Source organism: Chelonia mydas, chromosome 27, assembly GCF_015237465.2.
Source record: "Chelonia mydas isolate rCheMyd1 chromosome 27, rCheMyd1.pri.v2, whole genome shotgun sequence".
NCBI lineage: Eukaryota > Metazoa > Chordata > Testudines > Cheloniidae > Chelonia > Chelonia mydas.
Genome location: NC_057860.1, coordinates 8,695,598 through 8,722,416, shown reverse-complemented (window position 1 = coordinate 8,722,416; position 26,819 = coordinate 8,695,598). Strand labels below are relative to the sequence as shown.

Sequence of the window (26,819 nt, the reverse complement as noted above, 5' to 3'; positions counted from 1 at the left end):
ACTGAGCCCAGGGTACACCCACCGCCCATGCCCCGAGAGCGGATGTCTTAGAATAAACCTCTGATCTTAATTTAACAATTGTCAGTGACAGGGAATTCACCACCCTCCTTGGTAAGTTGTTCCAGGGGATAAACGCTCACGGTTTAAAACATACACCTTATTTGCTGTTGAATTTGTCTAGCTTCAGCTTCCAGCCATTGGCTCATGTTATTCCTTTCACTGCTAGAGCACAGAGCCCATTATTAAATATTTGCTTCCTGTGTAGATATTTATTCACTGTAATGAAGTTACCCCTTAACCGTCTCTTTGGTAAGCTAAGCAGACTGAGCTCTGTGAGTCTGTCACTGTGTTTCCCTAATCCTGTAATCATTCTCAAGGCTCTTCTCTGAACCCTCTCCAGTTTAGCAATACACTTTGTAGAGGCAGCTCAGGATCATCATCTCATGGCGAAGAAGGGGAAACCGAGGCACAGAGAAGTGACTTGCCCAAGGTAACCCAGCGGCTCAGTCTCAGAATGACCGCAGCTGGATTCGTTAGCCACTCAGCCATATAGGGTTTTTTTAAGCATAGACCATTCAGTGCAGAAGACCACCCAGCATTTGGAGAGCCCTACAGAGAGCCATGCATAGCCAAGGAGATGGCTAAAACCCAATGCCTCAAGCCGCTGTTCGTCGGCACCGCATTGAAATCAAGAGAGCCTCGCCACTTTACGCCCCTCGTCTACAGGTCAGCGTTCGAGGCTGCGAATCGAGAGTTATGGCCCACAGACTCTGCAGGAGCATGGGCCAGGACCCGTCCCTTGGGCATCACCCCAACAGGGCACAAGGGGGCATTTTTCAGGTCACACCCTGATGGTCAGCAAAAATCCACAAGAGAGTCCTGGTGCCCTCTCTCCACTTGGGTCACTCTGCTTGGCATCCCTACGTCCCCCCTCCACTGCACCGTGGGCGAGATCCTGACCACCAGGAAGTCAGCAGCAAAATTCTCCTAGGGGCCAGGAGAAAGGGCTGCAGGTTGCACCCGGGCCGGGACAGGGAGCTAAGCTCTTTGAAATGGGACAACACACTGAAGAGGCGCTTGGCCACATGAGCCTGGCCTTTCCCCTGCAGCGGAGCAGCAAGGTTTTCCAGCACACGGAGACATAGCACAGCGGGCAGCTGCCCCGCGGACAGGGGCTGCTGGGTACCAGACGAGGGCCACAGGGGAGCAATGGCGAATGAATCCAAAGGCTGGCTTGAAAGGGAAGTCAGAGCGCCTGGCCCAGAGAAAGGAGCCAGATCGTAGAATCATAGAATGTCAGAGTTGGAAGGGACCTCAGGAGGTCATTTGGTCCAACCCCCTGCTCAAAGCAGGACCAGTCCCCAGTGTTTGCCCCAGATCCCTAAATGGCCCCCTCAAGGATTGAACTCACAACCCGGGTTTATTAGCAGGCCAATGCTCAAACCACTGAGCTATCCCTCCCCCCAATCATATCGCCCCCCCTTACTGGCTCCTGAGCGCCACGTGGGAGGGGAGACCGATTCCTGCTGCCCGGCCCCCCCTCGCGGGCCCTTTTCCTTTTCCACCCTAATTTTTTCCTCTTGCCTTCTGTTTAGGGTCTGCCTTAGCTGGGCAAGCCTGCCCCTTTCACCACGCCGCAGCAAGCCCGTGGCCGGAAACGCTGCTAAATGCCATGCCCTGAACTGCCTGACACTGGTACGAGTTTGCCAGGCCCCAGAGTGGGCTGATCGCACCACGCACTCTGTGCCTCCCCGCCCCAGCCAGGGTGCAAGTAAGAGTCAGCAAGAGACGCGAGCTGGTCGTCTCTACCCCCTTTACGTGGTTTCACTTAAGGAAGCCGGATCAGACAAACAGCTGCTCCAGCTCCAGCCCATCTCAGCCAGCCTCACTTCCCCCCGCATTGGACAGTAATTCCCATCTTTACCACCACCTCAAAGCCTGTCAGACCAGGGATGGAGTGAAGAGGGGGGTTGCTAGGCCAATGTCCCAGCCCTCCGTGCGGTCACCACTGACGGCTCTGCCGAAGAGCAGACAGAAACGAGGGGCCGTGTAGTCTGGTGACCTGGGACCACCTGGATTCTGAACTGCAGCATGATCTCGGGCAAGCTGCTTTGCCTCTCTGTGCCTCGGTTTCTCCTCCCCACTCTTTGGCTAATGAGGTGTAACCACTCTGCCCAGACGGTCTCTCGCTGGGCCCAGCATAATGAGGTTTCAGTCTCCACTGGACCCTCTGTAGAGGAATGCTAGTAATAATGACAAGCAACACCTAGAGCCAGGGACGGTCAATGGGCCAACTTTTGTCTGGGAGCTGCTCTGTCGATTTCAGTGGGGTTGAACGGAGGTACCCCAGCATTCTGGTACTTCAACAAGTTCCCAGGGCAGCTGCCCCGTGCCTGGAAGGACGTGACAAAGGAGATGCCCCTGTACCGTTAATCCTAGAGCTGATAACAAGGGGATAATCAGCATCAAGACAGACAATGGTCTTTATGGGAGAGACTGACAGGCACCCATCAAATCATCTCCTACGGCCTCCAGCAGCTCCCCCTGCCATCGGCTTTAAATCCCTGCTGAGCTGAGTTTGAACCCCCGGGGACCTAGAGGTGAAAGGTCACTTCGGGTATGTCTACACTGTAATTAAATACCCTCAACTGGGCAGGCCCATGTGAGCGGACTCAGGCTCTGGTGCTGTAAAATTGCTGTGGGACAATCCGGTTCGGGCTGCAGCCCGGGCCCTGGGACCGTGCAGTGGGGGAGAGTCCCAGAGCAAAGGCTCCAGCCCGAGCCTGAATGTCTACACTGCAATTTTACAGCCTCGCAGCCTGATCCCCCATGAGCCCGAGTCAGCTGCGCCGGGCCAGGCATGGGGGTTGAATCACAGTGTCGCCATACCCATGGTCTCTTAGCGACCCTCCAAGCCAGCCAGTCCCACTGCCCCGCTGGTGGAAAAGGTGTGGACCAGACCATCCCTGGCTTGGGACGTCAACTGCCTTGTCCCAGCCTGGAGCGAACGTTCACAGACGAGTTACCCGCCTTCCAGAAGCGAGATCCCCAGCACAGTTGAGCCCCGGGGTGCTCGGGCTGTCACAGAGAGCGGGAAGCATCCAGCCACAGGGAGGTTTATCTGCCCCAGGAGGATGCTGTTCTTAAGGGCCCCGCTGGATCAACAAACCTGCATTACACTGAACGTTCAATGTGTCAAGGTGAGAGCCGGGGACTGGGAATCTGGACTCTGGGGCTCTCCCAGCTCCTGTGGGCTGCTGGTTAGGGCAGGGGGCTGGGAGTCGGGATTCCTGAATTTCATTCCTGGCTCTGCCCCCAGTTCACTGTGTGACCCTGGGCAAGTCGTTGGGCCTCTCCCATTTCCCGTTGGTTTGATGCCGCGGTTTTCAGCCTTTTTTCACTTGCAGACCCTTAACAAATTTTGAGTGGAGGTACGGATCCCTTCGTAAATCTTAGGCACAATCTGTGTGGACATGTTGAAAACCACTGTTCTATGCGAACAACCGCCTTTTGCAGACCCATTAGAAATAATTTGCAGATCCCCAGGGGTCCGCAGACCACAGGTTGAAAACCACTGGTTTAATGGATATAATTAGGCTTGGAAGGATTAGATTTTTATCGGTAAATGTCAATTTCACCGCAGACACACCCAATATTTCCGTTGCTAATAATCAAAGTGTACAGCTAGGCAAAGTAGGGAAAACGCGGCTTGAGAACGTATTAGCGTTTCATTTACCGATATTTACTTCAGACATTTCGCCATGGGATGCTGACCCTTTGTGTAGGAATGGTTAGAGAGCTTTAACTTTTTGAATCTCAACATTAAATCATCATCTGACCCCCCTGTTTTCCCCTAACTGAACATTTAAATTAGTAAAAAAACATCAATATTATCCATCAAATGATAAAAACAAATAAAGATCGAAATGTGCCAAGCCTCTGCAGCATGGGGCATGGGTCACTTGTTGGAGGATTCTCTGCACCTTGAAGTCTTTAAGTCACTATTTGAGGACTTCAATAGCTCAGACATAGGTGAGAGGTTTATCGCAGGAGTGGGTGGGTGAGATTCTGTGGCCTGCATTGTGCAGGAGGTCAGACTAGATGATTATAATGGTCCCTTCTGACCTTAATATCTATGAATCTATGAAAGATCTCCCCTCGCCGGGGCAGGGATTAGGTGATGTAATGCAGTCATATTTATAAAGGATGTCGAACTCCTCCAAGAGAAGTTCCTCTTAGCTGGACAAAGTGGCCAATTCTTTTATCTGATGAAAGGGCCTACTGGTTAATATCTGGGAAGCCCTCCAAGGCCTTGGGCTTGAGGGGCAAGATTGATCAGGATCTCAGAGCGGGCTGCACCACAAGGAAACACAAATAAGATGGGCGTAGAATAAAGTGCCCCCAAACTCCCTAGGCTGAATTCATTGCTGCCCATTGCCCCAGTGAGGGTGGGACCAAGGGGGCTCTGAGGTAGAAGGGAGGGCCCCAGACCCCATTACCGCCAGGTACAGAGGAAGCCTCTGTCAGTTCTGCAGCAGCCCCGAGTGTAGGGGTGAGCCGGGGGTGAGCAGGCAACAGTGGGATTCCGGGGCCGTTCTAGGTGGGTGGAAGCGTGGCCGGGGTTGACCTGTGCTCCCGTGATTTGACAGCCCTAAAAGACCCCTAGGAGCCACCAGAGCCGGGATGGAAGTTAGTCCCAGGGCTGTTCTGGCCTAAGTATAGGGCAGGGCCAAATTTCTTCCCCTCTGTCCCTGCCCCACTGCAGCCTCCTTAGTGTTATCAGAAGGGAAGCATCTAATGCCACTTGGGGTCTGCACTGCTCCCATCGCCATTACTGGGAGGCACGCCAATGGGAGAAGCGACCTTTCTATGCCTGTGGATTTTCAGTCCCCAGAAAGAGCAGCCGGGAGACAGAAAGGCAGAAAATTACAGCCCAGTGGCTCATACGTCTGCTCTGGCAGCGATTCATATCGATCTCAGACAGCTCCCTTAGCGTCAAAGTGCTTCGCAAATGGAGCCGCTTCTTCCGCCACTGAAATGCGGCCACCTCTGGGGTGGGGGCGCGGCCGCTGGTTTACGCAGGGGCACGGCTAGGCTTGCCCAGCAGCTGAAGATGGGAAGTGAAGAACACTAGATCCAGTGGAAAGCTACAGGGCACCTGTAAGGAAGCGGAATGCCGTTTGCCCAAGGATTTAACCAGGACCCTGGGGCTAGCCTCCTTGACTGCCACGGAAATCCCCAGGGGATCTCGAATGCAACAGAGAGGCTCAGGACCCGTCTCACATGAGAGTCAGTACCTCCAGCAGCAGTGACCAGAGCCCCCAGCGGGGGCGTTGGGGTCAGCGCAGACTTGGGGGTGGGGGAGAGAGCGCCCCCCTGCTGAATCACCACGACCTGCAGCACCTTGGATCTCCCTCATCCAGCTAACTGCTTCCCAGAACTCATTTTGCTTTGGGGAAGGAACACGCTCCCAGCCTAAGGGGGCAGAGCTGGGGAGGCGGGAGTCCAAAGCCAATGCAAAATAATGGATCTGGAGAGGGGTCTGATTGCTCTGAGAGGCAATTGTCCTTCTCTTCCAGAGGCCCTTCCAGGATCGTGCTGCAAACTAATCACCCGACACACACACACTCACATCTAGGGGAGAACTCCTTCCAGCCGTATGAACACGACGGTGTTAGAGACACCCCCACCCCGTCAGATCTGAGACAGAGGCCAGAGCATTAGCCAGAGTCCCCTCCAGGGGCCATGGGTCAATTTCAGTTCAAGCGGAGAGGGGAAGGGTGCACATGTGGGGGAGGGGGAAGGGAGAGGTCTGTCCATTTTAGCCATAGATCCAACGCCTTCGAAGGGCAGGAAAATCTACACCAATGTGGGCCTAGTGCTCAGATCGAATGATGAAAGAAGAGGCTTGAGAGCCCGTGCGGAAAGGAGGGAATGAGGAAGAGAGATGGGAGGGGAAGAGTGTGTGTGTGTTGCAGGGGGGGGGAGGGGGGAGACAGAGAGAGATGGAAGTGGGATCCTGGAGGAAGAAAGCGGGGAGAGGAGAAAAGAGGGAAGAAATCAGTCTATGGAGGAAAGCAGGGCTGCAGGAAAGGAAGACTGTAAAAGAGGAGATGGAGAGGGAGTGAGAAGGGATGCGCGGGGCGGCCAGGGAATGAAGGGCAGAATGGAGGCAGGGTGGACGTAGCGAGTCCCAGAGATAAAACAAACCAAGGGGAGAAGGTAGGAAAACAGCCAGGGACCCTGCCCAAGGCCTAGCTCTCCAAACCCAGCCCAGGGGGTAGCCAATCCCACTGAACCCAAACAAGCTCAGGAACCCAGCCAGGCCTGTGGGGCTGCAGATCCCCTTGCACAGCCCCATGGAGGGAAGGCCACTGCTTCAGCCAGCTTGCTGGGGGCGCAGGAGGGGGAAGAAATACAGCCCCACCAGACTCCAGAGCAGAGAGGCTCAAATCTGAACTGCAGCCTGGATTTTAGACCCCAGTCCCCTTTCCAGAAGCCCAGGCCAGGGAGGGTTAAAATGAAATCCCAGGCGGCTGCTGAGCGCTGGCTCAGAAGAGAGGAGCGGGGTTGTTGTTTTTTTAATGGTTATTAATTTATTGATCGAAAACAGGAAGGGAGGGAGAGAGAGAGAGAGAGAGAGAGAGAGAGGGCAGCTGATTAATGTTTAAAGTGTGGCTAGCCTCATGCTGGGAGGGGGGTTTGAATAACCCAAGGTGGGTTCAAACCTGGGGGGTGGGTTGGATTCTACCAAGCGCAGCGAACTGGATATGCATTTATCTACCCCCCCCCCCCACAACCACCCCCCCACTCCCCGTCTTTCAGATACGTTTATAAACACCCTAAGTTGAAGACACTTTTCACCATCATAACCCCCCTCCCCGCCCCCCATCGCTCCGTTTCCACCCGGAGCGGACCGACAGGAAAACACCAAAATATGCCGCTGTCCTCCCCTGGTTGCATCAAAACAGGCAGGGTTTGGGGGGCGCGGGAGGGGGGGGAGACTATTTGGATCGGGACTGCAGCCTTGCAAGCCGCTGCGATCCATGCAGCCTCGATGCAGGCAGGGCTGGAAATAAACAAACAAGGAGCCCCCCCCCCAAAAAACAACAACAACAACAACCCCCCCGCCCCCCAGCCGGCAGCCAAACAAGCCGCGGAGGAGAAGGAAGCGCAGCCCTGAAACTGACACGAGCCGAAAGTCTGATGGGCAAGGCTGAAATTGACACACACTCACCGAGGGGACCCTGGCATCCTCAGCAGCGTCCTACTGCGCCCATGCCGGGATCCAGAGGCGTCTCTTGTGGCTCCCCCCCCTCCCACCGCCCGCCCGCCCGCCCGCCAGCCCCTCCCCTTTCTCTCTCCCCCCCCCCCCCCAGCTCCCTCTTATTTGGATCCAGCAAGCTTGCAAAAATTCAAGGAGGGAGCGGGGAGGATAAAGGAAGCAGCTGGAGCATCCTGGGAGGTCTGCAAGGAGGAGGTTCTGCAGAGAGAAATTTCATACTGACCTCTGGATTCTCCAGGCTGGGATGGTCCCAGGGACTTGAGGGAGGGAGGGAGGGGGAAAGGCGGGGGGTGGGGGTGGGGGTGGGGGTCACAGGAACCCGGAAGCAGCTCAGGCAGCCTGGCTTGAAGTCAGGGAAGAGGGATGCTGCCTTGGCTGCAACTCCCAGCTGCTGGCTTGGCCGGGCTTCTGCCTGTCCCTCGACCGGTGCTGACGGGGTGATGCATTGTTGAGCTGGCACCACGTAGCCATTCCCTGGGGCTGGGAGATCCAGAAAGATGGGGGCAGATGCGAAGAGACGAAGAAGAGAGAGGCAGAGAATGAGAAATCACAGGCTCACAGAGGTTGAAAGAGCCCAGCTTTCCAGAGAGCCTTGCAGCCTGGATCCCCCCTCCCCCCAGGTCCTTTATGTCGGTACCTAAACAAAGCCTGATCGTCAGAGGTGCTGACACCCACAGCTGCCACCAGAGGCCAGGGGAGACGTGACGCTCCGCACCTGTGAAGAAATCAGGCGGATTCAATAGGGACTTGAGGGTCTGACTTGATGCCCCTGAGTTTGAGCATTCTGGCCTAGATGCAATGGCATCACCCATCTCTGAAATGCAGCCACCTCTAGGCTGGAGCACAGAAGCCAGTGTTCTGCAACAATGGAAGGTGGCGACTCTTTTGTTTGCTTGTTCTTTAAATCCATTGGGGGGGGGGAATCCTTGATCCCACAAAAAAGAAACTCTGTGGGATCTTTACTGCGCAGGCAAAGCAGAGAAAGGCCTTGGGTTTTAAGGGGGGAGGGATAGCTCAGGGGCCTTCTAAACCCAGGGTTGTGAGCTCAATCCTTGAGGGGGATCTGGGGCAAAAATAAAGGATGGTACTTGGTCCTGCTGTGAAGGCAGGGGACTGGACTCGATGACCTTTCAAGGTCCCTTCCAGTTCTATGAAATAGGTATATCTCCACATGTTTCGGGTCTCATCTGAAACAGAACCCCAATAATCTGCCCACTACTCCAGGATACTTCTGTGATTCCACATGAGAGCTTTATTTTCCAGGGCTGCCAACCCACTGTGTTCCCCAGATCACAAACCAATTGCATGTTTTTGAAAGGCAGGTCGGGGGGTCCCCAGATGGAGCGACATGGGTGGGGGGAGCAGGACCGAATGAGGAGGCAGATGGGTGGTGTTATTCTGGGCATGTGCGGTGACAGCAGGAACAGGCACTGGTTGGCATGGCAAAAGGGTGCGGCGGGGAGGGTGATGGCCTGGGACTTGTGAGACCTGGGTGCTAATCCCGGATCTGCTTTGTCAATTGGCAGGTCTGTGCCTCAGTTTCCCCTGTGTCTGCCTCGTTTGGAAGCTCCTCGGGGTAGGGAATGTCACTCTCGCTAAGCGTCTGCCAAGTACAGACAGAGGCCTATGCTGGGCACAGGATAGAAATAACACCAGAGACCTGGACCTTGCCAGGACTCCCCCAGATCTCCATTGATGTAACCGCCCCTCGGAGGGGCATGATCCCCCCTGCCCGGGGAGGGAGGGGAGAGGCGGGTGAGACGCGGAGCTCTCCTGGGAGTTGCAGTAGCTGGTGGTGCTGAATGGACAGCTCCCAGGAGCCTGGCTTGAGAGGGGGAAGGAGGCTCCTGCGTGGGAGAGCTTGGGATGGGGGTGAGCGCCTGGGGGGAGAAAACCGGCTCCTTCCCGGGAGAGACGGATTCAGCCAGAAGGGGGTCGAGGCTGGAGCGATTTTATTAACCACAGGAGGCTACTGGGTCAAGGAGCAAGGCCAAGGCTGAGGCTGGGGCCGCTCTGCTCCTTGTCACGTTCTTCACTTGGACACAGAAGAGTCCGTTTAGTGTTTGGGGCAAGAGAGGTCCAGAGCCGGCCCCATCCTAAGGGGAGAGAGGTCCAGAGCCAACCCCATCCCAGGGGGAAGAGAGGCTCAGAGCTGGCCCCACCCTGGGGGGAAGAGAGGCCCAGAGCCAGCCCCATCCTGGGGGAAAGAGAGGCCCAGAGCCGGCCCCATCCTAAGGGGAGAGAGGCCCAGAGCCGGCCCCATCCTAAGGGGAGAGAGGCCCAGAGCTGGCCCCATCCTGGGGGGAAGAGAGGCCCAGAGCTGGCCCCATCCTGGGGGAAAGAGAGGCCCTGAGCCGGCCCCATCCTAAGGGGAGAGAGGCCCAGAGCTGGCCCCATCCTGGGGGGAAGAGAGGCCCAGAGCCAGCCCCATCCTGGGGGAAAGAGAGGCCCAGAGCCAGCCCCATCCTGGGGAAAAGAGAGGCCCTGAGCCGGCCCCATCCTAAGGGGAGAGAGGCCCAGAGCTGGCCCCATCCTGGGGGGAAGAGAGGCCCAGAGCCAGCCCCATCCTAAGGGGAGAGAGGCCCAGAGCTGGCCCCATCCTGGGGGGAAGAGAGGCCCAGAGCCAGCCCCATCCTAAGGGGAGAGAGGCTCAGAGCCAGCCCCATCCTAAGGGGAGAGAGGCCTAGAAAATAGGGATTTTCAATTCACGTTTCATTGGGTCTCTCTTGGCAGAAGAGGGTGTTTTAAGAGGGGCTTAACGTGGGCAGGGGGCTGGTGGTTGCATTCAGGAGGGTGGTACCCTGCCTGGGGCAGCAGGAGGCCATCCGAACAGAGACAAGAGTGGCTGGAAGGTGAGGCTCGGGTGAGGCTCGGGACCCTGCCTGAGCAGCAGGGAAGGGGGGCGGGGGGGTTCAGTGCTGATGAGGGTAGAGCTGGGCAGAGCTTTGAGATGGTGGCAAGAATCCGACGCCACAATGGATGGGGAGTTGGGGAGGGGTCCTGGGACTTGGGCAGAGATGGGCCCGCCCTGGAGTGAGCGAAAAAGAGGCCACCCCATCCCAGCGTGGGGCAGAACGGATTCGAGCGAAGGCTCCGGGACCCGAGCTATGTTTTTGCCAGCTTGCCCCTGGGCCTGCAGGTAGCCCCTTTGCTCTTTGCTGCTGGGCTAGAAAATGAGGCAGGAGATTCTGCCCCCGGTGCCACCCAGCCCCCCATCTCTGCCCCTTCCTGGGAGCGCGAGAAACCCAGGTTGCCATCCCCATAGCAGCAGTGATAACTGCCTGGATTAGCAACGTGTCGCTGCACGTCCCGGGCTCCGTGTGTGTTTTAATCCACACACACACACACACACACACACACACACACACACACACACACACACACACACACACACACACACACACACACACACACACACACACACACACACACAGAGCTTCCTGGCTCCAGCAGTCACAGCAAGGAGGCTGCCAGCCTGGGGGAGGACTGGAGACAGCACGGGCATGGTCTGGTGCCTTCGCAATCCCGACTGCAGAAAGTAGGGCAGTGCGAGGCAGCGGTCCCCGTGCCAGCCACTCTCACGCCCAGTGCCCATGTCAAACAGCCGGGCATAACAGTCAGGAGCGCTCTCTTCCAGCTCACGTTAGCACGGGTTATGATGTGGCAGAGATGGCTAGAAACAAAGCTCAAGCTGGCACCCGTCTCGCTTCCGACCCGGAGATCGCTGCAGCAACCAGGAGCTCCCACTTCCCCCACCATCACCCCCGGCACAGTCAATGTCAAGGGACAGGGCCTGCCCAGATACTGCGGTGAGGGGCTCTTTGAAAAGACATTTTACCTCTAGCTGGGGGGAGGGGGGGGGGAACCAGTTTCTGCATGAGAATTACTGAAATATTTTCCCATTCTAGATGGGGATGAAAAATCAAAATCTCGGAAGCTTTTCAAGAACAGAAAATAAAATAAAAATAAAATAAAATAAATAAGAATATAGAAGCAGGTCCATTGAAGGATTTATTTTTTTTTTACCTTAAATAAACTTATGTTTCTAAATGATAAATGGGTTTGAACTGGAGAACAAACGGGTTTCCCCCCGGCCCCCAAACCGGGTTTTAATTTCTTTTTTCAAAATGAGAAACGCGTCCAAGCCGAGCCCGTCCCGCAAACAGTTTCTGTTTTGATGAACGGACATTTTCCAATGGAAAATATATTGTATTGAAAGAGTCCTGACCAGCTGTAATGATAACTTGATCTTAAAATTATTTCGCAGGTCCTCCCTCAACAACCTCTAGTGAGCTCCTAGAACAGGGCGTAGGCTCCCGCCAGCTAGAGGTAAGGAACAAACATGCAACAGAAAAGAAATCGGCGATGCAATAAAAGTGCATTAATAACTCGCCGAGAGCTCATGTAATCTTAGAAGCCAGTGGAGGAGACCTAGCAGACCAGCTCTTCCTTCTCCAGCTACTTATGATTGATTATTATTATGATTTGTTTCACCAGAGAGCCTAGGAGCCCAGTTCGGGAGCGAGCCCCTGTTGTGTCAGGTGCTGTACAAATGCAGAACAAAACGCCCCTGTCACGGAGTCCCTGGACGATGCTCGCACAACAAAATGCCCCATATATATAATAAATAATGGTCATGTCTGCTCCCTGCCACGTCGCCACCATGCGGCCTGGGTGGGGAGACAGCAGGGCTACCCTGCTTGTTTCCCACTCATGGGAGCATCCCAAAGATCGTAACTGACCGTGTTTCCATCAGCCCCAAAGGTAGTGAGCTTCCTAACTGCCCCGATCTCTGGTGGGGCCCAGCCTAGCATGAGCTGTCTCCTCCTCAGCCCCCGATCCTCATACCAATCGTCCGGCTTGAAGGTCAGAAGAAACTTGAGGGGGGCAGGCGGCTGGCTGAGATTCTGGCGGGGTGTGTGTTCTGGTCGCACACTTGCTCAGGCTCACTTGCACACACAGAGTCCAGTAGCTCACTCCCACACAGGTGCTCACCCAAAGACACACGCAATCACTCGCACGTGCGCAGAGCCATGCCCGCAGACACACGCCGGTCTGTCGCACGCCCAGAATTCCTCACACCAGCTCGATTTCTCTCCCTTTTGGTCATCGATTTAGTTACAGCAGCTTCCGAATGGGGGGCTGGGCCAATGTGCATGGGAGGTGGGGGGGCTGAGAGCCATTGAACCAAACTGTAACCCTTGTATATGATGGAACCCACTTCAAGGCAGGGGGTGTTGCCGCACCCCCAGTACCCCTAGTTCCAGCATCTATGCTTCAGAACGAGCCTCCGGTGAAGATCTAGCGATGTCACCTGGCCCTCCCCGCGGCCCAGCAAAGAGCAATGGCTCCGCGAGACCCCCGGCAGTGCCAGGCACCGCTCTGCCAACTGCCGGCCCGACTAGCCGCTGAAGGCCCCTGGCATTGCTGGGGCTCTCTTTGCATGAGCAGCGACGCCCAGGCAGACGGGAGGCAGAACGACGTAGTGGGTAGAGCAGTGGCTCTCAGCCTTCCCAGGGGGCTGGACCCCTGGCAGGAGTCTGACCGGGCCTGCCTACCCCCGAGTTTCACCTCCCTTAAAAATGACTTGCTTGCAAAATCAGACCTAAACACACAAAAGGGTCACAGCCCCACACTGTTACCATATAATTGTCAAATAAATCGACTGGAATATAACTGTTGTCCTTACATTTCAGTGTATCATTCAGAGAGCCGTAGAAACAACTCGTTGTCTGGATGAAATTTTCATGTGAATTGACTTTGCTCATGCTTTTTATGTAGCCTACTGTAAAACTAGGCAAGTATCTAGCTACCCCCTGGAAGACCTCTGTGTCCCCCCCAAGGGGTACGCGTACCCCTGGTTGAGAACCACTTGGGTGGAGCAGTGAACTGGGACTCAGGTGAGCTGGGCTCTCTTCCACAGAGCTACAGGATAACCCTGGGCAAGTCACTTTCGCCTCTTTGTGCCTTAGTTTCCCCTCCCACCCTTTGGCTGTTTTGGTCGCAAGCTCTCCGGGGCAGGGGCTCGACCCTTATCTCTGTACAGCACCCAGCTCGTGGTGCTATTGTAATACAAAGAACCTGGGGGATGGGGAGAAACACCCGAGGGTCTGAACTGAGACCCCTCAGACTCAGCTCAGCTCCAGCCTCATGCAGTTCCAGGGGCGCCAGGTTTGTGTAATTTTTGGTGGTGCCGTCCAAGCAGAACCATCCCATCCATAGGCAACCGCCCTGGGTCCCACATTTTGGGGGGCCCCGCCCTTCAGGGAGATGCAGGGTCCAGGGCAGCCTGGGGGTGAGCAGCAGCGAGCAACCTGGCCCCATCCTGCTCCGCTCTGCCACGCCGGGTCCCAGCATCGGGGCGGAAGCTGGAAAGAGACGGGGCAGGGCCAGGGACTTGGGAGAGGGGAGGGGGCAGAGGAGGGGGCAGAGGAGGGACGGGAGTGGAGTAGGGGCGGGAAGAAGTAAGGCAGGGGCTTAGAGAAAGGGGCGGAGTGGGGACAGGGCAGGCGCGGAGCAGGGGCAGGAAGAGGGGGAGCGGGGTGGGCTGGGGCTGGGTCGCTCGCTGCTGCCGGCACTAGGCCTCCTGCTAATCCCCCTGGCCGCTCTGGACCCCACATCCCCATGAAGTGCGGGGCCCCCCACAGTGCAGAGCCCAGGGTGGTTGCCCCAGGCCATCCTAGGGACAGGATGGCTCTGAAAACGTAAGCCCAAACACTGGTGGAGCCGGGCCCACGTTCCCAAATATTGGTGGAGCACGGGCACCAGGGGCCCATATAACTCGCCGCCTCTGGTCAGGACTTGAACCCAGGTCCCTGTGGGCAAGAGGCAAACCCGGAGCTTATGCTTCTTCCTGTGCAACACTGAGTTATTTTGCTTTGCTAATGCCGGTGCTGTGTGCTTCCTTCTAACAGTGCCCTGTTAACCCATTCACCCCACATTCTTTCACTGCTGCATGCAAAACATACCCCACCTTGGAAGAGTTTTCGGCCCAGCCCAGCCGGCTCCTGGCCGTGCCCTATTAACTTCCCCCCACACCCTTCCCCCCCGGCAGATCTAGCACTTCACAGCACCACGTATGGATGGTCTAATCCTTAGTCCTGCCCTGAGTGCAGGGGATGGGACTAGCTCGAGGCCCCTTCCAGGCCTACCTGCAGCTTGGCCTCTGGACTCGGTTCTCAGCCCGTCTGGGCTGCCTGGAGCCTGGCCTCTGGACTCGGTTCTCAGCCCCTCTGGGCTACCTGGAGCCTGGCCTCTGGACTCGGTTCTCAGCCCCTCTGGGCTACCTGGAGCCTGGCCTCTGGACTCGGTTCTCAGCCCCTCTGGGCTGCCTGGAGCCTGGCCTCTGGACTCGGTTCTCAGCCCGTCTGGGCTGCCTGGAGCCTGGCCTCTGGACTCGGTTCTCAGCCCCTCTGGGCTACCTGCAGCTTGGCCTCTGGACTCGGTTCTCAGCCCGTCTGGGCTGCCTGGAGCCTGGCCTCTGGACTCGGTTCTCAGGCCCTCTGGGCTACCTGGAGCCTGGCCTCTGGACTCGGTTCTCAGGCCCTCTGGGCTACCTTTACGCCATCCCCTGCTCTGCGTAGCAGAATGACTCCCAGGCTGGCTCCTCTGCAGTCCCTTTCGCAGTTTGTCCAGCAGACCCCACCTCAGGGGCCTTCCACAGGAGCCCAAATACTCCCTCTGGGTCCTCTCCCAACTTCCATCTCTCTGCTGAGGCCCAGGGGTGCCTCACCTGACCCCATTAGTCCTGGCCCCTCAGCTGGGCGGCAGCTAATTATGGCACAGGCTGATTCCCTCCTGGGCCCGTCAAGGGGCAGGCTGCCATTACACAAACACACACATATGTACACACATGTGCAAATGCACCCATGGAGGTATGCACACACCCTTGCCCGAACATATACACAGGTGCCTCCCCGCATCGCACACACAACCCCCGCCCCACAAGATCTCCCGTACACCTGTGTTACCAGGCCCCACAAACACAGCGTTTAGTTCAAGACTAAATAATGACCAACAAAGGAGTCGTTAAAAAAGAAAAGCAAAAGATCAGAGCAAACCAGCATCAATTTACTCCCTGCCCCCCTCCACATGTGGGGTGCATGGCTGGGGGCCCCAGGGTGCTGGAGGAATGAGTAGCTCATACCCTTTGAGATCCAGCTCCCAAAGGCAGAAGCAAGGAACCCCAGGGGGGCCAGCGGGCGCAGCAGAGAACGAGAAGGGGAGCATGAACCTGGCAGCCAGGGAGCGCGGGATAAACCAGTCAAGGCCCCTCTCTCTCCTGGCCCTGATCCATGTAAACTCTGCAGCCCTGTCCTTCCCCCTGTCCCCGGATTCTCCCTAGGAACACAGGCATTGCCGGACTGGATCACACCACCGGCCCATGCCTGCCACCATTCGGTCTGACATTACCCAGCACCAGCTGCGTCAGAGGAAGGAGCAAGAACCCGGCAGTTATAGGCTCTGTCCAAGGGGAAATATCTGTCTGACTCCCATCAGGCAGTGGTTGGTTCATGCCCGTAGGAATCCTTCCTCCCCTTCCCATGCTGAGACGTGCCGGCCACGTTCCACCCTCTCTGGGGTGCATCCGATTTTAAGGGGCGGATTGTGGCTGGAATCATCGAAGGCAGTGTTCCTCAACGACCGGTCCGTGGACCGGCGCCACGCCCTGAGATCTCCCTGGCTCAGATTAGGAAGGCAGCGAGCCAGTCCCTCGTATCAAAAAGGTCGAGAAACACTGAGCTAAGAGGTTTTTGAGAAGGGCCATTTTCGGGGGGTGTCTCTGGGATTTCTGATCTTCTGCACTGCTGGAGAATGAACCACGCACCGGTTTTTCGAGAGCTTAAAGGCACTCACAAACACTGCCGAGGAGTGCCCAGGCCTTCTCTCCCTTCCTGCCCTCCCCTGGGATGATTTGTTACACCACCCTCAGGAGCGGCCCTTCGAATCCCCGTTCAGTTTCACTGGGGGACGGAGGAGAAATAAGAGGTTATTAGTCACGCTGTCCTTAATCCGATACCGTCCAGCCCAGACCGTGCACCGCAATTAACCCGGGCTGTTCGTGACACGGCTCCGGGGACTTGTGTGGATGGGGGAGTGTCAACTATAGAATTGACACATACAGGAGCGGCTTCGAGTTACAAACACCCGAGTTACGAACTGACCGGTCGACCACACGCCTCATTTGGAACCGGACGAATGAAACCAGGGAGCAGCAGAGAGAGAAAAAAAAACCCAACCCGTAAACGTAAACTACTAAAAAACCAAAGGAAAGCCGCGTGTTTCTTCTGCCTCTCTGGGCTACCTTTACGCCGTCCCCTGCCCGGCTGCAGCACCCTGACTCTCGGGCTGCTTAATGCAGCTTTGAAACTTGACTATGCAGGCCAGACATCACAGGACTATATACCCCCCGGTGCACACTCTCTGGGACACTATGAACGTAAGAACCGCACTGGGTCAGGCCGAAGGTCCATCCGGCCCAGTGTCCTGTCTTCCGACAGCGGCCGGTGCCAGGTGCCCCAGAGGGAGTGAACAGACCAGAGAATCATCCAGTGATCCATCCCCTGTTGCCCATTCCCCGCTTCTGGCAAACAAAGGCTAGGGACACCCTCCCTCCCATCCTGGCTAATAGCCGTTGATGGACCGATCCTCCCGGAACGTATCTAGTTCTTACATGGAAATATACACCATAAAATACGAGGGAAATATACTCCCTAGCCGTGGCTCTCAACCTTTCCAGACTACTGCCCCCCCGATTCTGGAGTGGGCTTTGTCTTGCATACCCCCAATTGAAAACCGCCTGGCTCACAAAATCAGACAAAAACTTACCAGTGTCACAGCCCCAGGCTGATACTGAAAACCTGCAGCCTCTCTCATGTTTACCATACATTTATACAACAAATCGGCTGGCAAATAGCTCTTATCCTTACATCTCAGCGTATCGCCTACAGAGCCGTATAAACTGGTCATCGTCTGGATGAAATGTTAGTTTCTACTGACGTGGCCAGTGCTTTTTATGTAGCCTGTTGTAAAATTAGGCAAATAACTGAGTTGATGTGCCCCCCGGGAAGACCCCTGCGTCCCCCCAGGGGTACACGTGCCCCGGTTGAGAGGCACTGCTCCACAGAACACAGTCCTTACGCCGCCGGGGAAATGTGTGCCGTCGGACAGTGCAAAGGCTGCTCCCCAGGCTACATCCTGCGTAGGGATGGTGTGTGTTGGGGGTCAGCCTGTCTATCTGTTGCCGGCGCAATAGGTATAGAGCAGAGACACACACCCTAGTCGCTTTCTACCTCGGAGTCAAACCGGCAGCCCCTGACCAATCCGCCCCCCAGCCACACTCGTCCTGCTCAAGCCGCCACGCAGAACACAGCTGCCCTGGTAGATTCTCCCTCCTCCGGCCCCCCCAAACGAACCCACCAGGTTCGCACCTCAGACCCCACAACCAGTCACGGGTGGCAGAACGCTGCTCCTCCCATCAGCCCCAGGGGGTGCTGGAGAGCAGACCCAAGTCCCCCCCCTTGATCCCGGGGGCGCTCCCACCCACACCGCGAGTGGACCTAGGGTGACCAGACAGCAAATGGGAAAAATCGGGACGGGGGGTGGGGGATAGTAGGAGCCTATATAAGAAAAAGACCCCCAAATCGGGACTGTCCCTATAAAATCGGGACATCTGGTCACCCTCAGTGCACCTGGTCTCCCAGCAGGGCCGTGCCCGATGAGATCAGCCATTTGAATAACGGAGCCGAAGGGACAATGAGGGCCTGTATTTGATATGATCCGACGAGAGGACATTGCAATACAAAACCAGAAACAATCCATCCATCCATATATATATATATTATATACATACACATTGATACGTGTGTAAGGAGATTAAATAAAAATTTAAGACAATTTCCCAGCAGTCTGCCACCCCCACCCGCTTTCCCTCTGTTCTGGGCCCACCGCCGCCTTCCCGGTTTTTAATGCGTCCATTTCACAGACATCCCTGTTGCTTTGCACAAACTCCCGAGAGGGGTTGGCGGGTGGGTCTTATTCTGCATTGGCCTGCCCATCCACAGCGTGCCCTGGTCCTTCCAGCTCCAGCCCGGCCCAGCTCAGCCGGCAGAGATCTGGCTCCCAACGCCCCCACATCCAGTCACTGTCGGAGACCCGGCCTTTAAGGACATTGGCCAGCAAGAGTGCTGGTTTCTACCCAGAAGGGCAACCAGGGTGGGGCATTGATTGCACCCTGTTGATCCTTCTTAGACAGTGTGGGGGTGAGGAGTCGATAAACGCCCCCCCCTGCAATCTCCAGCTTACAAAGGAAAACAATTGTCCTGGTCACATATAAATACTGCGTTTTTTTTTTTTATTATTTACAATTTTTAAAAGCGATCGGTTGGTTTTGAACATGTATTTATTTTCCTTTGTTCTTCTTGTCGCTTTAAATAAAAACCCATTCGGCCTTTACGCGAGGGGAGGGATGGGCCGCGTCGGCCTGAAGACACGTCTACCGGGGGTGCCCGTGCAATCCTGTCCGGGGGCGGGGGGACGGGGGGCTGACGACGCAGGACGCCTCTCGCTTATACTGGCTACGCCCCGCCAGGCGCGAGATCGGGGCCAGGGCCCAGCTCGGCAGCATCGTCCCTCCAAACGGGGCACGTGGGGGGCCGCTCACCGGCTCAGAGCGGGGCCCGAAGGGTTCACTTTTCACAAGGCTTTGGAGAAGTTCCTACCTCTTCTCTCCTCTCCCTGGAAATAAAGGGGAGCTGGGGGCTTCTACCCCGACTCCCCCATGCCCAAAAGCGCCCGTTTGGCCAGAGGCGGGAAAGGAGGCACCGCAGGAGCGGGCATGGAAAGAAAGACAAATGAACAGGACGGGAGGAGGCTTGAGCCTGAGGCCTTGGCGACTTGAGGCAATTGCACAGAGGCAACTAAACTAGGTCAGACAGCGGGGTGGTTACAGGGCTGCCAGGTCCCTGTGCACGGGTGTGAGCGCGCCAGGGCCCCCATCGCACGCACGGGTGTGAGCGCGCCAGGGCCCCCATCGCACGCACGGGTGTGAATGCACCAGGGCCCCCAGCCCACGCACGGGTGTGAGCGCGCCAGGGCCCCCATTGCACGCACGGGTGTGAATGCACCAGGGCCCCCAGCCCACGCACGGGTGTGAGCGCGCCAGGGCCCCCATCGCACGCACGGGTGTGAGCGCGCCAGTACCCCCATCCCACGCAGGGCCCCCAGCCCACGCAGGGGTGTGAGTGCGCCAGTGCCCCCATTCCACGCACGGGTGTGAGCACGCCAGTGCCCCCATCCCATGCACGGGTGTGAGCACGCCAGTGCCCCATCGCACGCACGGGTGTGAGCGCGCCAGGGCCCCCATTGCACGCACGGGTGTGAGCGTGCCAGTGCCCCCATCCCACGCACGGGTGTGAGCACGCCAATGCCCCCATCACACACATGGGTGTGAGCACGCCAGTGCCCCCATCGCATGCACGGGTGTGAGCGCGCCAGTGCCCCCATCCCACGCACGGGTGTGAGCACGCCAATGCCCCCATCGCACACATGGGTGTGAGCACGCCAGTGCCCCCATCCCACGCACGGGTGTGAGCACACCAGTGCCCCCATCCCACGCACGGGTGTGAGCACGCCAATGCCCCCATCGCACACATGGGTGTGAGCATGCCAGTGCCCCATCGCACGCACGGGTGTGAGCTCACCAGTGCCCCATCGCACGCACGGGTGTGAGCTCACCAGTGCCCCCATCCCACGCACGGGTGTGAGCTCACCAGTGCCCCCATCCCACGCACGGGTGTGAGCGCGCCAGTGTCCCATCCCACGCATGGTTGTGAGCTCACCAATGTCCCCATCCCACACATGAGTGCGAACACACTAGTGCCCCCATCCCATCCACGGGCGTAAGGGCACCAGTGCCAGGCCCCTGTGCGTGCCGTGCGCTTGCCAATTCCCACGTGCACGGCTTGACGCCAGTCCGAGTCTGACCCCGTTTCGTCACCTCGGGGCAATACTCTGCTGTGGCCAAGACCTGCGTCTGCCCTCCCCTCTAGAGCAAAGGGGCCCCCTCCCGCCGGCTCATCCTGCCGCTAGAAGCCAGCCCCAGCGCCTCTGCGGAGCGAAGCAATGAGCAGTCTCGGCCAGGGCCACTTCCCGTCGTGGTTTTCCTCCCATCGAGCGCCGGCGTTGTGCCCGGGAAGGAGCAAGTCCCACCCCGCAGCCCGTGCGTCCCTGTATCCATCCAGCTGCGGGGGAAGAGGCAGATGCCCACAGTCTTTCCCCGGCAGGCTGCTCACCGGGGGGCGGGGGGTGTCTCTGTTCCAGGATCTCCCCACCCCCCGCCCGCCCCACGCTGTCTGGGGAGGTGTGAGCTCAGCCGGACGCTCGCTGTCATTCCCTGAAATCCTCCGGGACGGACTCGCAGCGGAGAGGCCAAGGCGCTGGTCCCTGACGTTATCAGGCACAACCCGTCCCTGCCAGCGCTGCCCAGGGCCTCCTGTGCTGTGCCAGCAGCGTGTCTGCCCTCCTGGGTCCCAGATCCTGCCTGGCACTGGGCCGAGATCTCAAACACAGACACGCTTCCCACCAGCGCACGAAACACAGCGCGCGACGGATTGCCCCAAGGATGGGCCAGTGAAGAGAGCCGGCCTCCACAAGAGAGTCCTTTCACCAAGGTGTGAGCTTCGGGCCAGCTTGCCCGGCCCCCTCCAACGCCCCACTCTGCACAGGGGGGTGCTGCCCGCACAGCCCTTCCCCGGAGGCCTCGGGAGGACACGGCGCGGGTGCCGATCTCGAGCCGGGAGGTTGGCTGGAAAGGCTCCTCGATGGGATGTGGGGGGGGGTGGATGTTGGGGGGGGATCCACAGGCAGAACAACCCCCCCCCGCAAAATGCGTCCATCAAGTTAACACGAGACTCACATGAGGAACAGAAATTAATGAGGGGTCCCCTGTCCCAGAGACATTCCCCACACTGCCCCCTCCAGGCCAGCCGGGACCCAGCCAGCCAATCCCAGAGCCCCCCCACCCCGCACTGGCCCCAGCCCTCCTCCCCCCCTCTCTCTCTCCCCCCAAAGGAAGGCAGGGGGAAGGAGGGATCATTATTATTCCTTTCATAGCGGTTTTGCTTTTGTGCCTTCCTCTCCCGTCTATGAAGGCCAAAAGGGGTGGGAGGGTGGGGGAGGGGCAGGGGCAAAACGGGGGCGGGGGGGGGGGTTAAGGGGAAAGTGTCCCTCCTCCCCAACGATTGCTTCGTGTTTGTGTTTGTTTTAAGTTGGGTTTGAATTTTTCAAGGTCTGCAGCTTCCCCTCCAGTTCGGAGATCTGAAAAACAGACAAAGGGATAAACATCTCAGGCAGAGAAACAGCGGGGCCGTCCTGGGGCCGGGGATTTCGGGGGCCGGCGGGAGAGGGAGGGGGGATCGCTGAGAGGGGTTGTGCGGGGAATGCTGAGAGGTGACCGGGGGGAAGGGGACAGTGGATGGGGGGGATAGATGGAGGGTTGCTGCGGGGATGGATGCGGGGGGTCACTGCTGAAGGGATGGGTGGGGAGGAGGGGTGGGGTGGGGGTTATTGGGAAGCCATCAGCTGCCCTACGCCAGGCAATGTCTTCCACTGTGGGGGTTGGGAAGGGCGGGGGGGAGCAGCGAGGAAGGGGTGAGAGTAGGAACAAGCGTGAAGCCCGATTTCCGTGCCCACCCGGCTCTGCCTCCTGGGGATGCAGGGCACGGCCAGCACGACGCAGGGGCACCTGCCTCCCACCTCGGCCCCCTCCAGCAGCTACCACCGCCTGCCTGCACCCACGCTGCCCAACGGGGGGCGCTGGGCCTGCACCCCAGCGGAGGGCTGCAGTCACTCCCTGGGGGGGGAGAGAGAGACGTCAGGGTACCAAGCCGGGGCCTCTCAGCGCAATCATCGCGAGCGCAGGGAGCCTTCGGAGCGGGGGGGCAAGCCTCTGATGCCCGCCCCACGGGCCCATGCTGCCTGGCCATGGAGAGGGAGACCCCCTCCCGTCCTCTGCAGCAGGGAACCCCTCCACACACACACACGCACACACACGCACACACACGGATGTTCGGCTGCAAAACAGTGCCCTGGAGTCTTGACCTGGGAGCAAATGCAGGATCTGGCGTGACCCACTGCGGGATCTGGTGTGATCCAGCACCCGGCGCAGGATCCGGCGTGACCCACTGTGGGATCCGGTGTGATCCAGCACCCGGCGCGGGATCTAGCACGACCCACTGTGGGATCCGGTGTGATCCAGCACCCGGCGCAGGATCCGGCGTGACCCACTGCGGGATCCGGTGTGATCCAGCACCCGACGCGGGATCCGGCGTGACCCACTGTGGGATCCGGTGTAATCCAGCACCCGGTGCGGGATCTGGCGTGACCCACTGTGGGATCTGGTGTGATCCAGCACCCGGCGCAGGATCCGGCATGACCCACTGCGGGATCCGGTGTGATCCAGCACCCGGCGCGGGATCAGGCGTGACCCACTGCGGGATCCGGCGTGACCCAGCACCCGGCGCGGGATCCGGCGTGACCCACTGTGGGATCCGGTGTGATCCAGCACCCGGCGCGGGATCCGGCATGACCCACTGCGGGATCCGGTGTGATCCAGCACCCGGCACGGGATCCGGCGTGACCCACTGCGGGATCCGGTGTGATCCAGCACCCGGCGCGGGATCCGGCTTGACCCACTGCAGGATCCGGCGTGATCCAGCACCCGGTGCGGGATCCGGCGTGACCCACTGCGGGATCCGGTGTGATCCAGCACCCGGCGCGGGATCCGGCGTGACCCACTGTGGGATCTGGTGTGACCTGCACCGACGCAGGATCCGGCATGCCCTGACATCCAACGCAGGATCCGGCGTGCCCCAGTGCCCATCGCACCGGGCCACCAGACAAAGGGAATCAAGCCCACGCTGTCATGGAGAAGGCGGAGCGAGGCAAATGGAGCCCCCTCCTTGCCCCACCCCCTGCTCCTGCCAAAGCCAGCTCTGCTCCACTGGAAGTCCCCGTCCGGAGCCGTCCAGTCACAGCCAGGGCCCTCTCCTCTGCAATCTCCTGATGCGCTGCCTCAGGGGAACCCCGGATCCTGGTCCTTGGTGCCCACCTTCTCCTGGAGCTTGTCGATTTCCTCCTTGTGGGCCAGCTCCGACTCCTCCAGGACGCGCCTCTGGGTCGTCTCCTTCTTGAGGAACTCGATCTCCCTGTGGGGGATGGGGGGAGCAGTCAGGCCAGAGCCCGGCCGCTGGGAAAACTGCTCCAGCACCTAACCCAAGGGACTCTCTGAACTGGGCAGGATACAGATCCCCATCCCTGGGAGAGCCACAGAGGATGGGAATTTGGAATCACTAATCCTGAGAGATCCATAAGGGATGGGGATCTGGGATCACTAGTCCTGGGAGATCCATAAGAGATGGGAATCTGGGATCAATAGTCCTGGGAGATCCATAAGAGATGGGAATCTGGGATCAATAGTCCTGGGAGATCCATAAGAGATGGGAATCTAGGATCACTAGTCCTGGGAGATCCATAGGAGATGTGAATCTGGGATCACTGGTCCTGTGAAATCCATAAGGGATGGGGATCTGGGATCACTGGTCCTGGGAGATCCATAGGGGATGGGAATCTGGGATTACTAGCCCTGGGAGATCAATAGGGGATGGGGATCTGGGATTACTAGTCCTGGGAGATTCATGAGGAATGGCAATTTGGGATTACTAGTCCCGTGAGATCCAAAGTGGATGGAGATCTGGGAGATCCACAGGGAACAGAGAACATGGCCTTACTTCTGCTGATACTCCTTGATGAGCCGCTTGGCCTTGCTGTATTTCCGCTCCAGGGTCTGGTACTGGGCTTGAGTCTCTTTCAGGTGCTCATCCACTGCCTGGCACAGGTTCTGGGCCTCCATCCAATAACCCTCCAGCTTCTCCATCCTCTCCTTGTTTTCCTCCACGCTCTGCTCCAGCTGGGCCTTCTCGGCTCGCCAGCGAGCCTTCTCCTGCTCAATGGACTGCAGCTGGGAGCAGAGACCACAGGGCACAGGGTGAGGGGAAGACGGGTAAGGGAGACTGTGCTGGGGGATGACAGGTAGAGGGAGGGGAGATGAGGGGCATTTGGGGAGAGAGGGGCAGAAGATGGGGCAGCGCATGCACCCCAGCAGCAGGGAGCATTGGGAGAAGTATGGGTGTGTGTTTGTGTCTCTTTGGTGCTGTGGACCTTTGTCTTTGGTGGAGTGCATGGTTGTGTGTCTGTGTGTGTGTGTCTCTTGGTGCGCGCTTGTCTCTGTGTGTGTCTGCTTGTGTGCTGTTGTATCTCGGCACACGGTTGTTTGTGTGTGTGCTTTTGTCTCTGTGTGTCTGCTTGTGTGCTGTTGTATCTGTGCGCATGGCTGTGTATCTCTGTGTGTGCTTGTCTCTGTGTGTGGTTGTGCATCCTTGTGTGTGTCTTTGTGTGCTGCATGGGTAGTTGCGTGGGGGTATTTGCGCGCGCGAGCGTGTGATTATGCCTGCTTGGGTCTATCTGTGTGCGCATTGTGCACTATTGTGAGTGTGGTGATGTCAGCGTGCGCGGTCGGGTGTCTCTGTGTGTGCTCACGTGTGCGCGTGCGGTCGTGTCTCTCGGCGTCTGTGCGTCCTTGGGCAATACAAACAACGGGGCAAACGGAGAGCGAGGGGGAAAGCAGAAGACCCCATGACAGAGCCGGGCTCGCGGAGGCCATGCCGGGTAGGGGAAAGGAGGGAACAGAAGAGTGGGGAGATGCCAGCAGCCCAGTCTGGCCGGGATCCTGCAGGTGAAGCCTCACGGGACCAGGGACCCCAAAGAGGGGACCCGCGCCCCCCGACACACACACACGGTCCCTCCTCCGGCGCTTACCTTCCTCTTCAGCTGCTGGATCTCGGCCTCGGTGACGGCGTGTTTGATCTGGAGCTGACAGAGAGTAACGGAGCGGTTACTCCCCACGTGCAGGGAGGTCCCAGCCCCAGCTGCTGCCCTGGCGCCCTCAGCCCCGGCCACGTGCAAGCAGTAAATTTCCCTGAAGCTTTCCATTCAAGCCAAGGTATGAACCCCGGAGTCCTGGCAACACCCTCACCAGGATACATGACGTGGTGCTGCAGTGAATCCCCCCCACGCACGCCCCGGTTCTCCTGCAGCCTAAACTGGCTTTGCAGTAACGTGACTCTCCTGACCCCAGCGGAGTGGCACGGGTGGGAGAGTAGAATCAGGCTGGCAAGACCGGACTGCCAAGGGCTCAGTGCCCACAACAAGGGTCGGCACCCTCTGCGCAGAGCTCTCCTGGAGATCTGGGCTGTGGCGCCCGGCCAGCGCGCTGGGATCCTACGGGCTGGCAGGCACTTGAGCTGTCCTGATAGTGCCGGGAGCTGCCCAGCCACCCCTCAAAGCCCTTGGGCCCTTCCCACTAGCCCGCGAGCCAAGGGAGGTTGTCGCCATCGGGATGCGCCCAGCCCTTCTGCACTGGAGCTGAAAAAGGATCACCACCCGCTGGGCAGAACTAGGGCCGGGGTGCGGCTGGGCTGCCTTCGACAGGGCTTACAGACAGCGCTTCTAGCCACTAGAGGGCAATGTAACCACACGCATACAAATAATCACACGCATGCACCACCCCCCACTCAAACACAGACAGGCACGCACACCCATGCACTTGTGCAACACACACATGCACACCCACCCATTGACACATACATGCACGCACTTGTGCAACACACACCCCTGTACACCCACCCATTGACACATACATGCATGCACACTCATGCACTCGTGCAACACACACCCCTGTACACCCACCCACCCATTGACACATACATGCATGCACACCCATGCACTTGTGCAACACACACGTACAAACACACTACCATTGACACATGCACACACACCCATGCACTTGTGCAACACACACATGCACACCCACCCATTGACACATACTTGCACACACCCCCATGCCCTTGTGCACACACACATGCATGAACATATACCCATTATCCCATGACACACATGCAAGTATGCACAGACATCCTTGCACTTGTGACTACACACACAGGCACAACCTCACATACACTCTGACCCCAGGCACACACATGGACACATGCATGCACCAATGCCCCACCCATGCACTCATACACACACACATATGTACCCGCATGCACACATTCACACAAGAATAAGCACACACTGATACACACACACTCACACTGGTGCCGTACACCCCTTCTGCCTCCCCCCACTCCGATTTCGGGTGTCTTTTGGGAACTCCCCTTCCCCCGTCTTTACCTCCTTAAACTTGTGCACCAGCTTCTCGGGGTCCATCTCGACGGGGGACAGCATGTCCTCGTTCTCAGCCAGTTCGAAGACCTCGATGGCCATCTCGCTGCTGGGGAACATGGGGCTCATCTCCTCGTCCTCGTCCGTGGCATATTCACCCGTCTGCGGACACAGAACCGGGAGCTATGGCCAGGTCCCTCCCCATGATCCACCCCCAATCCAGCACGTCCCAGACCAGAGCCATGCATAGCGCCGG

General features: G+C 58.1%; 2 protein-coding genes across 4 annotated transcripts in view; both read right to left on the bottom strand.

The window, feature by feature from the left end:
- SAMD14 (sterile alpha motif domain containing 14) overlaps nucleotides 1-7,747 on the bottom strand; it is a 37,077-nt gene extending 29,330 nt beyond the window's left edge. The window contains exon 1 of one of the 3 annotated variants that reach the window (XM_043536858.1): nucleotides 7,509-7,747. The gene's annotated coding sequence lies outside the window, so the exon portion shown is untranslated. Of the gene's footprint in view, nucleotides 1-7,237 lie in introns of all 3 variants that reach the window. The other 2 variants (XM_043536859.1, XM_037886994.2) reach the window with 2 other exon arrangements.
- Nucleotides 7,748-18,036: 10,289 nt separating this feature from the next.
- The window catches only part of PPP1R9B (protein phosphatase 1 regulatory subunit 9B), a 44,624-nt gene continuing 35,841 nt past the window's right edge, over nucleotides 18,037-26,819 (bottom strand). The window contains exons 6-10 of the mRNA XM_037886993.2: nucleotides 26,573-26,725; nucleotides 25,160-25,213; nucleotides 24,073-24,302; nucleotides 23,394-23,490; nucleotides 18,037-21,601 (exon numbers count right to left, since the gene is read on the bottom strand). Of these exons, the coding sequence (XP_037742921.1) occupies nucleotides 21,548-21,601; nucleotides 23,394-23,490; nucleotides 24,073-24,302; nucleotides 25,160-25,213; nucleotides 26,573-26,725 (588 nt within the window). The 3' untranslated portion in view covers nucleotides 18,037-21,547. The remainder of the gene's footprint in view (nucleotides 21,602-23,393; nucleotides 23,491-24,072; nucleotides 24,303-25,159; nucleotides 25,214-26,572; nucleotides 26,726-26,819) is intronic.